General features: G+C 36.7%; 1 protein-coding gene across 2 annotated transcripts in view; it reads right to left on the bottom strand.

The window, feature by feature from the left end:
• Positions 1-214: 214 nt before the first annotated feature.
• Positions 215-15,206, bottom strand: part of NRCAM (neuronal cell adhesion molecule) — an 85,377-nt gene continuing 70,385 nt past the window's right edge. For both annotated transcript variants that reach the window (XM_064289827.1, XM_064289828.1), the window contains 3 exons: positions 12,932-13,063; positions 11,453-11,531; positions 215-1,352 (listed from right to left, as the gene is read on the bottom strand). In XM_064289827.1, coding sequence (XP_064145897.1) covers positions 1,115-1,352; positions 11,453-11,531; positions 12,932-13,063 — 449 coding nt within the window. In that variant the 3' untranslated portion in view covers positions 215-1,114. The remainder of the gene's footprint in view (positions 1,353-11,452; positions 11,532-12,931; positions 13,064-15,206) is intronic.

The raw sequence follows: 15,206 nt of genomic DNA, 5'->3' as shown, positions 1-15,206 counted from the left end.
TTGCTGAATTTGACTTGTTTTAATAGAAACCATACAAAACCATAAAATCATCATGTGCCCTTGTGGGTGAAAAAGCTTTTCTTTTTGTGCTTATGGAAAAACAAATGCTCCTTAAAATTATTATTGTTTTCACATTTCATTTTTTCAGCATTGCAGTTTTCCTTATCTCTGCTTTTTAAAAGTGACTTCTAGACAATGACAGTCATCTAGGAGTTCTGGCTGAGCATACTGGCTAATACAGATTGTAGTATGCTATGGAATGCTTATTGTCTGAAGGCACGGCATGTATCTTGCCCTGTGTCTTCTGGAATAAGTCTTGAAATCAAATTTTAGTGGTTTGTTTCCAATTCCTTCAGTATGGCACAAGTGCCAAAATGCACTGCAATGCACACCGTTTATGCCTAGGAACAATCGACCACAGAGATGATGGAAAAAGTAGAACACTGCACTGCTGTAATACCTGGCAGATCAAGAAGGCTACGGAATAACAGGAGCAGAGAGCAGGTAACAGAGTCTCAGTAAGCATCAGCAAATGCAACTACCATAATTACCTCATTTAGCAAGTATATACTGTACATACTGTTCCTAACAGTCTCCCAAAAAGACTAACAACAGCTAGACATAGAGTCACCAGTTTCACAACAATGTCCACAAAGACATTGAAGTTCTAGAAAATACTACAGTAACACTCTTGACAATGAAAACGGAATTCATATTTAGGGGTTCGGCAGAGGACAGTATAAACAAAGTATCAAACCATGTTTTCACAACATACACAGGTGTGTCCTTTAAATGTGTAGCGTTTTTCATGCATCATATTGATCTGTATCCTTAGGAGGAAATAACATGATTTGTTGATGTCGCTGTATTATTTTTTCAGTTCTGAGGAACTCAAGAATACCCATTTTGAACAAAAAAGTATGCACTTTGCACTCCAGCTCATATTAACATATCATTTGAATGAGTTATGTTCTTGCTCTAACTGTTCTCATAATAATAACATACAGTAGAAAACACATTTTCTGCCTCTATGTTCATAGTATGAGAAGGTAAACAACCAAGTGCTTAAGATAAACATTATCGAGAAATGGGATATTGGCAAAGAGCTTAAAAATTAAACAAAGGAATTCATGGCGTTGACAGGAGACGGTGCCTCTGAGCTTTCATTTCCTTCAGCCGGTTCTTTCTCTTTCTTACCACTGTATTGTCCAATAAAGGAGCCATCCTCGTTGAACTGGCCATTCACCCCCTCTCCATAGTCAACTAGGCTATCATCACTGTCTTCCTTTTTCACAGTTCTGTCTGAAGGTGTTCGGCTTCCTTTTTTTAAAGGCTTGTGGTCTTCTGCATCACTGGAAAAAGAGAGAAAACATTTTTGTCAAGACTGGCATTTAGGTAAGGTTTTTTGTTTTTAAAGATCATGCATGCAAATTATGACAAAGCAGATGGAGTCCCGGGCTCCTCCCAGCAAATCTAATTGTATGGTTGACTCCAATTACGAGGATATGGTTGGGATGGAAATCAGGGGCAGAAATGGTTTAATCATGAAGTCTTCAGCAGAGTGGATGGCTTCTTATTGCACATGTCAATTTCAACGACAGATTCTGACTCGTGATTTGAAAGCAATTCAGAGATAATCACAAGTATTGCAAAAGGAAGAACTGGAAAAAGTTAAAAATCATCACTATTTTGAATTCAAAATGGGGTAAAAGCAAGTAGAGAAGTTAGTATGTTAAACTGCTTAATATTTCTGATTCCTTGAATATGAATGGAAAATGATTTTGGTTAAATGTGAAACATGGATTTTTTTCTCCTCTGAGCCAGAAGGTAAAGCAAAATCCTGCATTTCAAATAATTTTCTTATTGAGTGCAGGCCAGGTTTATAAACTTCAACCTTACCTTTCAAGAGACCTACAAATTCCATTAAAAGGATGCAGAAGAAACAAATGAAAATAGCCTAAGAAGAAAAGCAAAATCCTTACACTGATAGCATACAGTTGTTTTTTTTTTTTTCTGAAAGAATTTTAGTTAATGGGTAAAGGCTTACTAATTTGGAAAGAGACACAATTTGACTTAAAAGTCTTAGATTTGAACTATCAATGCATGTCAATATATTCTAAAGAGTGTGAATGATTAAAAAATATAAAAACATACTTCTCCTGTGCTCATCTTTACCCCACTACTCCCTTCTTTCATGTGTGTTATGCAGCCTGTTCATGTTGGCCAGGAATCTGAGGAGTATAATTTAATAAAAATTTATAGGCTTTTTTTTTTTTTTTTTTTTGCTTATTTGTTTATGGAATCCCCTAAGCACAATCTCTGGAAGTAGAAGAGGAATCATTATGTTTTAGAACATCTACCTGTATGGCTATGTAACCAGGTATACTCATTCTGTTATTCATTAATAGGTAACATTCAGTGAAAAAGTAAATAAAGAAAAAAAGATAATGACAGGATCCAATATTGTGTTTTCCTTCATATAAGAAAAAAATGCCAGACAAAAGAAGAAACATACACAATATTGGAAAAAAAAAAATCTTAATGTAAAAAACAGGTTGCATTAGCTGTAGCATTTCACCCAGCAATTTGCGCTAGGACTTTATTGCTCCTTCCCTTTCAGAGAGTCTTTTTTTCTAGCCAAGATACAAATGTTTCAAGGTACACAAAAATTTCAGCTCTTTGGCCAAGAATCCTACTAGGGTTTTCAATTTTTCTCCAAGGAAAAAGTCTCAAGACTGGAAACTAATGCTAGCTTCATACTACACTGACGTATGATGTTAAAAATTAACTGTTTCAATAATACACAAGTTCTTGTCACAAACCGAATGAACTATATTCCCAATGTGGCTAATGAACCCCTGGGGAGGTATTGCAGCATCTTGTGGTGGTCTGTGTTTGGGACACTTCAGGGGACATAGAAACCAGTCTCTATCCTAAGAATCACTTATATAACATCTATGAAATTTAATCATTATCTTCTAGGCTTTTCTTGAATAATTCCTGTGAAATATTGCTCATGACTTGATGAGGGCGTTAATTCCACTGAAGAGTTCAATAACGAGTAGGATTTTATAACCTGGATTCTAATAATTAATCTTTTCTGTTTTGTAGAACTAATGTCCCAAGGAATATACTACAGGAAATTCTAGTCAACGGGCATTTTTTTGACCCACCCATCTATCCATGGGTCTTTGATCCATCCATCCATTTATCTAATAAATGTTTATTGAGTGCCTACTTTAATACAGGTATTGTTCTAGGCTTTGGGGATATAGCAGCAAACAAGACAGATTAAAAACCTTGCCTTTATTTAGCTTACATTCCAGTGGAGGAAAATACAGACAATAAATAATCAACATAATAAAAAATTAGCTATATAGTATGTTAGAAGGTGATTAGTGCTATGGAAAATACAGAGGCAAGAAAAGGGGACTGAATGTGTTAGGGAGGGAATGGAAGGTTGAAAGTTAAACTGGATGCCCAGAGAAGGCCTTGCTAAGAAGTGACATCTGATCAAAGACTTAAAAGAGATGAGTTATTCAGGTGGATAGCTGGTAAGAGAGTGATCCTGGCAGGGGGAATAGCAGTACAAATGACCTGAGGTAGAAGCAAGCCTAGCAAGTTCTTGGAACAGCAAAGAGCTTGGTGTGGCTGAAGCTGAATGAGTGAGACAGAGACGGTAGTAGGGGTTAAGATAAGTGAGGTAACAGGGCTAGATTAAGGCCTTGTAGGATATTTCAAAGATTCTGCCTTAACTCTGAATGTGATGAGAAGCCACTGGAGGGTTTTCAACAGATGAGTGACATGATCTGACTTAATTTTAAAAGTGTTAGTCTGTCATCAGTGTTGAGCATAGCCTCCAGAGGACAGATCTGTAGACTACAGCCAAATCGCTCTTGCCCATTCATTTAGATATTGTCTATGGCTGATTTTGCACTATAACAGCAGAGTTGAGTAGTTCTAGCAGAGACTGTATGGCCCATAAAGTCTAAAATATTTACAGAAAGTGTTTGCTCACCTCTATTCTAAGGGTTTAACAGAGATTACTACAACAATCCAGGAGTGATTTGGACCAGAGTGGAAGAGTGGAGGTGGTCAGGTTATGGATGTATTTTGAAGGTAGAGCCAACAGGATTTTCTGATGGATTGGATGTGGAATGATGGAGAAAAAGAAGAAGCAAGGATGAAGCCAAGATTTTTGGTCTGACCAATGGGAAGGATGGAATTGACCTTACCATGAGATATTTGGGGAGGAAGATTGTAGTTTAATTTTGGACATGTTAAGTTTGACATCCCAGAGGAAACACTCCTAATCATTTTGTGAGGCTGGTACAATATTGATAGATACGCCCAACAAGAACACTTTGAGAAAGGAAAATTATAGGCTAATCTCATCTATAAACATAGATCAAAAAAACCTCAAATTATAAGCAAATAAAATTTAGCTACCTACCAAAAAGATAATATATCATCATCAGCATGGGTTTATGCCAGGACTGCAAGTTTAACATTAAAAACTAATTCATGTAATGTACCATAAAAAAAAAAAACCATATTAGCAGAAGAAAATAGAAAAATCATGTGATCATCACAATAGATTTACAGAAAGGCATATGGCAAAATTCAACACTCATTTGTGATAAAAATTTTAGCACACTAAGAATAGAAATAACTTCATTATTCTCATCAAGGTATCTACACAAACCTAGAGTAAACATTATTTTTGATGGTGAAATGTCAAAAGCTTTCTGTTTGACATCAGAGATGATAGTAAGGATGGCTGCTATTGCCACTTCTAATCAACAATGCTTTGAAAATACTAAGCAGTTTGATGAGTAAAAGAAACAGAAGGCATAAGCATTAAAAAGAAAGCAAACTGTCATGATTGATAACTGATATAATTATGCATGTAAAAAATCCAGAAGAGTCTATAGTCAAGTATTAGGATTAATAAGAGAGCTTACTAATGTTGTTTGACCCAAAATTAGCATAAAACTCAGTCATATATCTATGTATTTGCAAAAAATTAGGAAATAAAATAAAATAAATGATTCCTGTTATGACAGCACAAAAATGTGACATAGGAACAAATCTAACAAAAAGATATATAAGAACAGAACAACCACAGTGGAAAAATGAGAATGTCACAGAACAACTGTGTAGAAATTGCTGAGTGGGAACCTAAACTACTGTGTAAATCTTTACCAAAAACACAATAAAATACTATTAAAAGAAAAAAAAAGGTGTGTAAGACCTCTATGAAAAAATAAAACTTGGAAAGTTATTAATGAAGACCTTAATAAATGGAGGAATTCTAATCTATGGGCCCGAACCTGTTACCCATTTCTGTCTAGTCTATTCTGACTCATAGTGACCCTACAGGACAGAGTAGAACTGCCCCCATAGGGTTTCCAAGGAGCGGCTGGTGGACTCTTGAACTGCTGACCTTTTGCTTAGCAGCCATAGCTCTTAACCACCGCACCACCAGGGCTTTAATCTATGGAGAGGAAGATTAAAATATGGTAAATATGTCAACCTTCCTCATATTGCTCTTTAGATTCAATTTATTTCCAATATAAATTCAGCAGGTTCTTCTGTGGACCTTGACAAGTTGATTATAAAATTTATATGTAAATGAAAAGGGCCAAGGAGATCTAAGAAACTCTTGACAAGAAGGACAAAGTTGGAGGACGTGACCTATCAGATATCAAGACATATTATAAAGGTACAGTATTAAGATGGAGTCTCTGGGTGGTGTAAATGGTTAACGTGCTCATCTGCTAGTCAAAAGACTGGAGGTTTGAAAGTGCACAGAGGTGCCTTGAAATAAAGGCCTGGAGATCTATTTTTGAAAAATCAGCCTTTGAAAATCCTATGGAGCACAGTTCTACTCTGACACACATGGGGTTGCCATGAGTTGGAATTGACTTGATGGTTACTGGTGGTGGTGGGTAGTATTCAGAGAGTATGGTTTTGGTGCAGATATAGACAAATCGACCTGTGGAACGGACTACAGGGCTCTTAGACCCAGGAATACAGAGGTGGGAGCTCTTTTTGTCAGCTTTATTCCTACATCATATTTTTTTGCTATTATAACTGGAATCATTACAAAATATTTTTCATTTGTTTACAGGTAAATAGAAATAAAATTGACTTTTATGTATTTTTTTTTTAAGCAACATTACTAAAGTTTCTTCTTAATTATATTTGTCTGCAGATTCCTGTGAATTTTACATATACAATGCTATCAATCATGAATAACGACCAGCAAAAAAAAAGTTCCCTGGAAGCTTTCATTCCAGCTTAATGAATGGCCATAGTGGATGACAGAGAATCTGACAGCTGCACAGACCATGTTTGAAGGAAGAGAAGTAAGGAAGTGGGGTGGTCTATCCACAAATAGCGTGTTTCCAGGAAAAGTTGTTGAAAGGCAGCAATATATTTTTAAGACTAGTTTTTGAAAAATGTGGTATGATGTAATATTGTACTTCAATAATTAGAATCTGGCTAAATGAGGAAAAAATGATGAAAGACATGAACACAATGCCTGACACATGATTTGCACTCAACAAATAGAAGTGTCTGTCTCCTGGCACACCTCTCCTCCCCGTTCTAGGCTCCCCATCTTGGAGAGATTTTTTTTTCATAAGAAATACGTGTGTGACATACACACACACTTAGAACTTACCAGATGTGATGAGTGCCTACAAGTCTGTTAGAGCAGCGCATTAGTGCTTGTCTTTTTCTACTCAAAGATGGATTTTATAATGAAATAGCAAATGAACTGCTTTTGACATTGTGCCAAGGGAAGTTGCCTTGTCAAGTTTAAGTGTGAAAGGGTAGTTTCCCAAATGAGAGGGATTTGAAAGTTAGAGAAGATGATTTGAAAGTCATATGCTTATTTAGCTACATAGTATTTGAAGCTTTCCAAAAAAAAAATTCATCTGCGTTTTTATGAGAATTTTTAAAAATTCAAAATAAGTCACAATATGGTATACACAGCTACAAAATACATTAATACTTATATTCATGAAGAAAGATGGTTGTGCGGTGAAAAGACATGTTCACATTGCAATATCAAAACTCAGCTCCCGCATTCATTCCTTCCCCTGGGAAGACTTCTTGTTCCACCTCCTTCTATGCAGCCTACTTGGCTTTCGCTTCCGGAGCCCCCTCAGCTGGCACCTTAGTTGTATCCTTTTCATAGCACTTTTCACATGATGCTGAAATTATTCTTTTTCTTTGTTACCTCCCTCACTAGAATATAAAATCCCAATGTGGGACCATCTTCTGCTGGTTTTTAATCCCCAGGGCCAGACATGCAGTAGGCACTCAATAAATACTGGTTGAATGAATTCATTGTAAAATAACAATACTGGAGACAGTGGGTGTTTTAGAAATTCCTGAGGATTCTAACACTGAGAAAAATTGAATTCCTTCTTAACCAATTTTATGATGTCAGACAAAGCACTGGAATATATTTCTTCTTTTTTCTTATCCTGAGAATAAATTTTAGGGAGTTTGATTTATTTTTCAAGAGCAACCAAATCAGGGTTATGCATACAGGAAAAAAGTACCCATTAAATGCCTACAGAGTAAAACTCAGCAATGGTGGATAAATCTGTGATAATTCTGAATTTTCTGTAGACACTACCTTATGCTGGCCCAACCGTGCTTCAGTTTTATTGACATTCAAACAATCTTTCTGAACCCCCTCTCTAAAAATCCCATTATTATTTATCATGCTCATAAGCTAGTTCATGGTTTTGAGCAAACTAAAGCTTAAGTATAAAACAAATGTGACACATCTTAGCATCATTCAAGCATTATGAACATGGGTCAGCAAGCATGCAACAGGACTGTGTTCACATGAATGACAGGATTCCCATGACAAGAGCCTCCATGTACATAGTAAGTTATGAATTCAAGCATCATGGGCATATGGTTTATGACCTAGGTTCATTCTGATTTTAAAAAGAATAGATCTAAAGAATAAGACAATACTTACACAGTTGGCTGCATTGTTTCTCTGATTTTTCTATATGCTAGTAAGGATGCAGATCCTACTGTCTGTATAATTAAAGAAACAAACAAAGAAAGCTGCAGAGGGTAAGTGCTTGGGGGTGGGTGTTGGAGTGAGGGCACAGGGTTACAGCACATGGGAAAAAAAAAATCAGATTTGGCCATTGAAATTCCATCTCTCTTTATGCTATGTAAATATCCTCTGGCATGGAGCCAATCACAGAGAACCTGTTTTCATTTCAGGCTGGAGAATGAGCAAATCATAAACAGAGTTAATTTACATTTACAATAGCCCTAATTTTCTGTGTCTGTGTGTGATTAGCATATTAATTTATTTTTTTGAAATGAAAAAGAGTAAGAATCAATAAATAATACAGAGCTCAAAACTTCCAGAAGGTGTGAAGTAGATAGAGAAGGGACCCTGGCGATTTAGAGAAGGGAATGGCACTCAAATGTATTATTCAAAAAAACGAAAAAGGATTCTGCAATAAACAGTTGGGACCATTTTCATTAACTGTGACATCGAAGAAACTAAAGGTCTTCTGAATGTTTTAAATAGGAAAGAAACCAAAGGGAAAACATTCTGAGGTAGTGTCAGGACGTCACAGGACAAAGCCACATTAGTAACAAAGGGGGGTTGGGAATTTAAGGAATTGATTTTACTTGTGGGAATGTCCTTATCAACCTTTAACTTCGTTTAAAAAATCACCAAATTGTGTTTCAAGTTTAAGACACCCATTAGAACTTATTTCCTTTGACACTTCCCAGATCGACGTATTCACACATGAACCATGAACCAATTGGGTTTGTACTTAATGGGCCCAAATTAAAAGTTTTTCTGTCCTGAGAAACTCAAGGCATAAACTAAAGACAGCCATTTGAAGACACGGGACAAACATAACACATATGAATTAACATTGAAAAAAAAATGACCAAATAGATGTAAACACGGTGATCATGAGGCCAGTAACCAACCACTTGCTACATACTGCTCTAGGACCCAAAATCATATTAAAGGTTGTTAGTAGATAGCTTGTAGAGCACCATAGAAATTACAGGATTAGAAAGGAAACCTTCAGAGATCTTCTAGTAAGTGAACAACTGGCTCATTTTATAGATGAAAAAAAAATTGAGATCTAGAGAAATTAAGTGTCATATCTAAAGGAATCACAGGTAATGGCTGAGTTGAGAATAAAAGTAAGTCTCTTGATTCCAAGCTAGTTCAGGTTCCACCTAGATTTTAATCAGGTTTTAATGATTACCTGCATAGTAACCCTAGGAAAGTTACATTTACATCAGATCATGGTTTCACATTGGTATAATAAAACCAAAAAAAAAAAAAAAAAAACCAAACCCAGTGCCGTCGAGTCCATTCCGACTCATAGTGACCCTATAGGACAGAGTAGAACTGCCCCCTAGAGTTTCCAGGGAGCGCCTGGCGGATTACGAACTGCTGACCCTTTGGTTAGCAGCCGTAGCACTTAACCACTATGCCACCAGGGTTTCCACATTGCTATAATAGCAAGGTGATATTTGGGACTCACGAGGTGAGCAGTACATTGCCAGATGCATTTGAGCACGGTAATGTAGACGAGGACGCCATCAGCACGTGGAGAGTGTGTGAAGTGCATCATGCAAATACACAATTTTCTAGGCTAAAATAAAAATTCAGTATCATCACAATAAATAAGGCAGGGGTGTGCACATCCACATCAGTTTCTACCCACAAGAACTCTAAAAGTAAGAAGTTATGTGGTAATTACCAGCTCACCTGCTAGATGGGAGAAATGTCTGGAAAAGCTAATTAAACTAGTGAAGATTTCTACTCATTCAGTGTTACGGCATGGCTGCCCTACGTTCTGCGTATCTTCCTGTTGCGGTCAAGTTGATTGCAACTCATAGCGACCCTATAGGACAGAGTAGAGCTGCCCCATAGGATTTCCAAGGAGCACCTGGTGTATTCCAGCTGCTGATCTTTTGGTTAGCAGCTGTAGCTCTTAGCCACTACTTGCCACCAGGGTTTCCATGAGTACCTTCGGGCTGCTCTAATGAGCGATGAAACCTTTGGAGTGGATGGGGTGTGGGGGCTGCCTGAAGTGTTCATACACTTTCAGCCTCAGAATCAACATCTGACATCAAGACAACCCTCACTAAACATTCTTCTGTATCATGAGATACAGAAATTCTGAAAATTTTTAGAAACCATAGTCATCGCTGCTGAAGTGAAGATCACAATACAAAAGCTTAGGTGCTGAGACACCAAAGCACAACACTTCTATCTGCATGGAAACTGGTACGAAGCCAATTTTGTTGAACATCTATGGTTTTTCTCAATCAGTCCTTTATCTGGGGCATTATTTCACCCCTCGTAATATCGTAATGAAAATACCAAAAATGAGCTCTAGAGAGAGGCAAAAATGAACACAAATATTTTATTATCTATAAATGCCATCTGGCAATCAAAATAGTGAAATATTTTATTTCACCTAAAAGCCTTTTCTTCTGGCAATAAAAAAGAGAGCCTTCACATGGATTCAGTACAGATTTAAAAGATTATATGTTATATAATCAAGAGGCTTATGGAAAGAAAAACCAAGGTGTAAATAAAGCCTCTAAAGAGTCCCTTTGGAACAACCAAGTCCCAATCTTTTAAATAAATGAATAAATGTTTTGTTTCTGTGCTTAAACAAACTTAACAAAATCATCATTTACCTTTTTTTGCAAAGACCCACAACATCTATGCAAGAATATCGTTGTCAAAAGGGTTTTTTTTTTTCTTTAACTATTTAGCACACAGGTCATATTAAAATATTTCGTTAATGATGGAGCCAAGCCAAGAATTTATTGTCAAAGTTTTGTGAGTTAACACATTCCCTAGAGGGCTGTGAAACTTCTTCATAATTAACAGCTTCTAAAACAATCTTGTCATCATTTTATGAGTAATGGGCAAGGGTATGGGCACTTGTTTTAGAAAAACTAGCTTCCAAACCAAGATTTAAAAGATCATTAATGCTGGCTAAACGCGTAGTTCAGAAATGACGAGTATAGTTTCTCTCGAAACGGAGGTTTTGTAGGGTCTTTGTTGCTTTGTTCTTACTGTAGCGCACCAGCTTTGCTGGGCTGATCAATACAGCAAATGTTCCTGGAACATATGGCAGAGTGGAAAACATCCCACGACCAACACTATGACTAAGATGGAAATCTATTTTTTAATTTTTTAATGAAAAGTGGGAATGTTTTAATTATGAGGAATGTGTAAACATTTAGACATAGAAGTGTTTCTAAATTAAATTTTATGACTAATATGTGAGGTAGGCATCACATGCTGGGCAGAGCGTATTCCTAGCCAAGTCCTGTTGTATGGTGAGTATCTGAGTGCAGTGTCTTACTGAGCAAAGAAAGGAGGAGCAAATGAGAAGCAGAGGCTAACCTGTATTCTCCAAAAGTCCCATCGTCTTCTTTCATAGGCTGGATTTCAGGATCAGCATGAGCATCTTCCTTTTCTTTTACTAAAATTTTCAAAATGACATCATTAATTTTTGACCCTGTGCTTTCCTCAGTGGAAAATAATTCTATACACAGTTGATGTTACATATGTAGCCATGCATATAGTTTGATGTTTTTATTGCTTTGGGGCATTCTAACATTTGTTAGCTCATAAAGTTGACTTCTTTTTACTTTTTTTTGTTGTTGTTGTACTTTAGATGAAGGTTTACAGAATACACTAGCTTCTCTTTAAACAGTTAGTATACATATTGTTTTGTGACACTGATTACCAACCCCACGACATGTCAACACTCTCCCCTTCTCAACCTTGGGTTCCCTGTTACCAGCTTCCCTGTCCCCTCCTGCCTTCTAGTCCTTGCCCTTGTGCTGCTGTGCCCCTTTAATTTTGTTGTTTTATGGGCCTGTCTAATCTTTGGCTGAAGGGTGCACCTCAGGAGTGACTGAGGGGGTCATACTTTCGGGGTTTCTCCATTCTCTGTCCGGCTAGTAAGTCTGGTCTTTTTTTGTGAGTTAGAATTTTGTTCTATGTTTTTCTCCAGCTCTGTCTGGGACCCTTTATTGTGATCCCTTTCAGGGTAGTCAGTGGTGGTAGCTAGGCACCATCTAGTTGTGCTGGACTCAGTCTGGCAGAGGCTGTGTAAAGTCGACTTCTTTTAAGCATTTTGGCCCAAGTCTCCTACTCACCTGATGAAGACGTGATTTTCAAATTTCTAAGACTCCTCCCACCTCATTTACCAGTCTATTTACTGACTATATGAATGTAAATCCAAAATGAAAATGGCCTAATTAAAAACATAAATCCATTGGACCCACTAAACATCACGAACCATTAAGCTGAAGAAAGCAATGTTATACATCGCAATATCAAGACACAGTTCATGCATTACTCTCTCTGAGAAGACTTCGTGTACCTTCCTCTTCTTCCTCCTCCCCCAGTTGGTTTCAGATGCTACTTGGGTATCCTGACTTATTGGAGCCTAAAGAAGTGGCAGAGCCCTGGTGGTACAGTGGTTAAGCATTTGGCTGCTAACTAAAAGGTCAGTAGTTTGAAACCACCAGTAGCTCATAAGAAACCCTAGGGCAGTTCTACTCTGTATTATAGGGTTGCTATGAGTCAGAATCGACTCGAAGGCAATGGTTTTTTTTTTTGGATTAAAGGAGAGTCACTGATATCTTCAGAGAACAAATTGATTTATTCCCCCCCAATGCCTTGTGAGCTTTGAGAATGTTTAGATTGTTTATTATATAAAAAGGGATCAAAACTTGTTTGAACAGCAAGTTTGATTTCATGACTCTGGGAAGATATATTTACAGCAATGTACATGATTATGCTCGTGATTTCTTTTCAGTTTAATGGATAATTATGCAGCATTATAAAGCAATTTTAATCTTTCTTTCTTACCTGGATATTTACCACCCTTGTTTCTTCTGATGAAGCAAACAATCAGCAAAATCAAGATAAGGAGAGCAACGGCACACATTAGGCCAATGAACCAGCCCTGAGTTGCAATATCCACTTGCCGGCTTGCCATTGCTGGAAAACAAATTCACAGTGTTGGTGGGAATGGGTCAAGGCAGAGAGAATTGTTACAGTACCTTGTAATAAAACATTGCCTCAGCATGTGAGTTTTTATAAATTTTATACTCAGCCCCATATTGGAATCTGTCACTTATCAATCAGGAGTTTTATAAATACTTAGCTTAAATTTTTTTTCATTAATTAAAAAAATTCAGGTTTTTCAAATAGAGAAATCTGAATGCTAATGACATGAAATTGTGTTCGTAGCTATGTATTATGTCTATTAACTATGCATTCTCAATATAAACATATTCCCAAACCAATTAAAAATTTTACTGTTTATAGGGTAAACTGTACATTGTTAAGCATGATGATAAGAATATAACACTGAATTTTAATCAGTACAGAATGTATACATATAATGGAGTATTCTTCCTTCAAAGGAACCACTTTTGGAGGTTAAAATATCAATGCAATAATGCTGCTGTTTTTCAACATGTTTTGAAAGTCCTTTGTTCAAAAAGAAAACCATCTACACAAGAGAACCAGCCTTGTTGTTTTATAAAATATCTCAATTTGCACCCAAAGTACTACTTAGATTTGTTTTTCATCTCCTTTTACAAGACTGGGTTCTGAATGACTTCTGGAAATTTCTGAAAAATCGAATCCACCCTCAAAAGATCAATTACTTGTTACTGCTTAGAATCCATTCAAAAGACTTCAAAATATAATGATCAGTGGAAGTATAAGTAGAGTAAGTAATTGGGTTGAAGGGAAAATACTCATTCAGATGTATAGGTTTTCATTAAGTCTTCATCTATTTTATTTAATTAAATAAATGTGAAGCCCCTTATTCAACCAGTCACAGTATGCAAATCTCCTAAGAAAACCATGAAATAATTAGCATTTCTGGTATCATTCAAAAGTGTCACTCAAAGGGACATGGGACAAAGTGCAGCATCAATGGCTATTCAGACATGCCCATGCGGATTTGTTTAAATAAATTGGTGTGAGTCTGGTTTCAAAAGCCCTTTATTTTTTTCTCTTCTGACCATAACCTACTCAAGGTAAAAGGTCTTCTTTTGACTTGATAAGCATGTCTATATCACACATTTAATTTGATCGGATTTCTTCTGAATACATTAACATGGTTGTGTAAGGCTTATGTGATCTCTGGATGGAGAAAATAAGTATGGTGGCATGTATCCCATGTTCTGCTACACGTTGTAAGAACAGCACTCTACTGCCTCCTTTTTCTCTACACAAAGTGGCAGGAGAAAAAGGAAATGCTTGAAATGACGTGTGGAAAGGAACGTGAGAAACGTGTGTATGTGTGTTTTTAAAATAAATGAGAAGTGGAATTACATTATCTGGAATACAAATCAAATACCAACAGTCTTTCCCCATAGACGCTTATGCCTCCGTTTCATGTGCCTCATTTGTGGGGGTTTGAGCTGTATCATAATCAGGCATAACTGAAGCATGAGAATAGGTAGTTCCCCCTTCCATACATATACCATAATAATCATGATGATGATGAAGATGAAGGCAATGATAATAACAATGACAGTGCACATTTTGAACTTTTACTACATGCCAGGCACTGGGCCGTGGGCATAATCTCATTTAATCTTCACAGCAATCTTTTGAGGTAGGCATTAGGAATAAATCCAGAGAGTATAAACTCAAAGAGGGAAAAGAACTTGCACGAGAGCTGGGATTTGACCCATGTTTGTTTAACTCCAGAAAACGTTACTAGCCGTTATGCTATACTGCTATAATGCATTCCTGAAAGCATGCCTAGACAATGAATCTGCAAATAAAATGTTTAGGGACTTTCCATTCTGAGAAAGGTAAATATATTTTTAAAATCCATCATTACATACCCTTTGGCAATATATTTCTGTCATTTCATACATGGTCTTTGTGTGCTTTTTCTTCAAAACTGAGCCAAGAACTAACTGGTATAAGTGGATTGAGCATTTGATTGAAGTGAGAGAGTCCTAGCCTTTAGCATGTTTAATGACATACGGCCTTGTCATCAATAGTATCAGTACTTACATCTTTCATGTAATTAAACACAACTGATAAGGGCAAAATGCAGTAAGATATTCAAGTACTAGCAGAGACATTATCCTGCAGAGAGGGTGACTGCCAA

Source organism: Loxodonta africana, chromosome 8, assembly GCF_030014295.1.
Source record: "Loxodonta africana isolate mLoxAfr1 chromosome 8, mLoxAfr1.hap2, whole genome shotgun sequence".
Classification (NCBI taxonomy): domain Eukaryota; kingdom Metazoa; phylum Chordata; class Mammalia; order Proboscidea; family Elephantidae; genus Loxodonta; species Loxodonta africana.
Note: the sequence above shows the minus strand (reverse complement) of the source record. Positions and strands in the feature narration are given on the sequence as shown.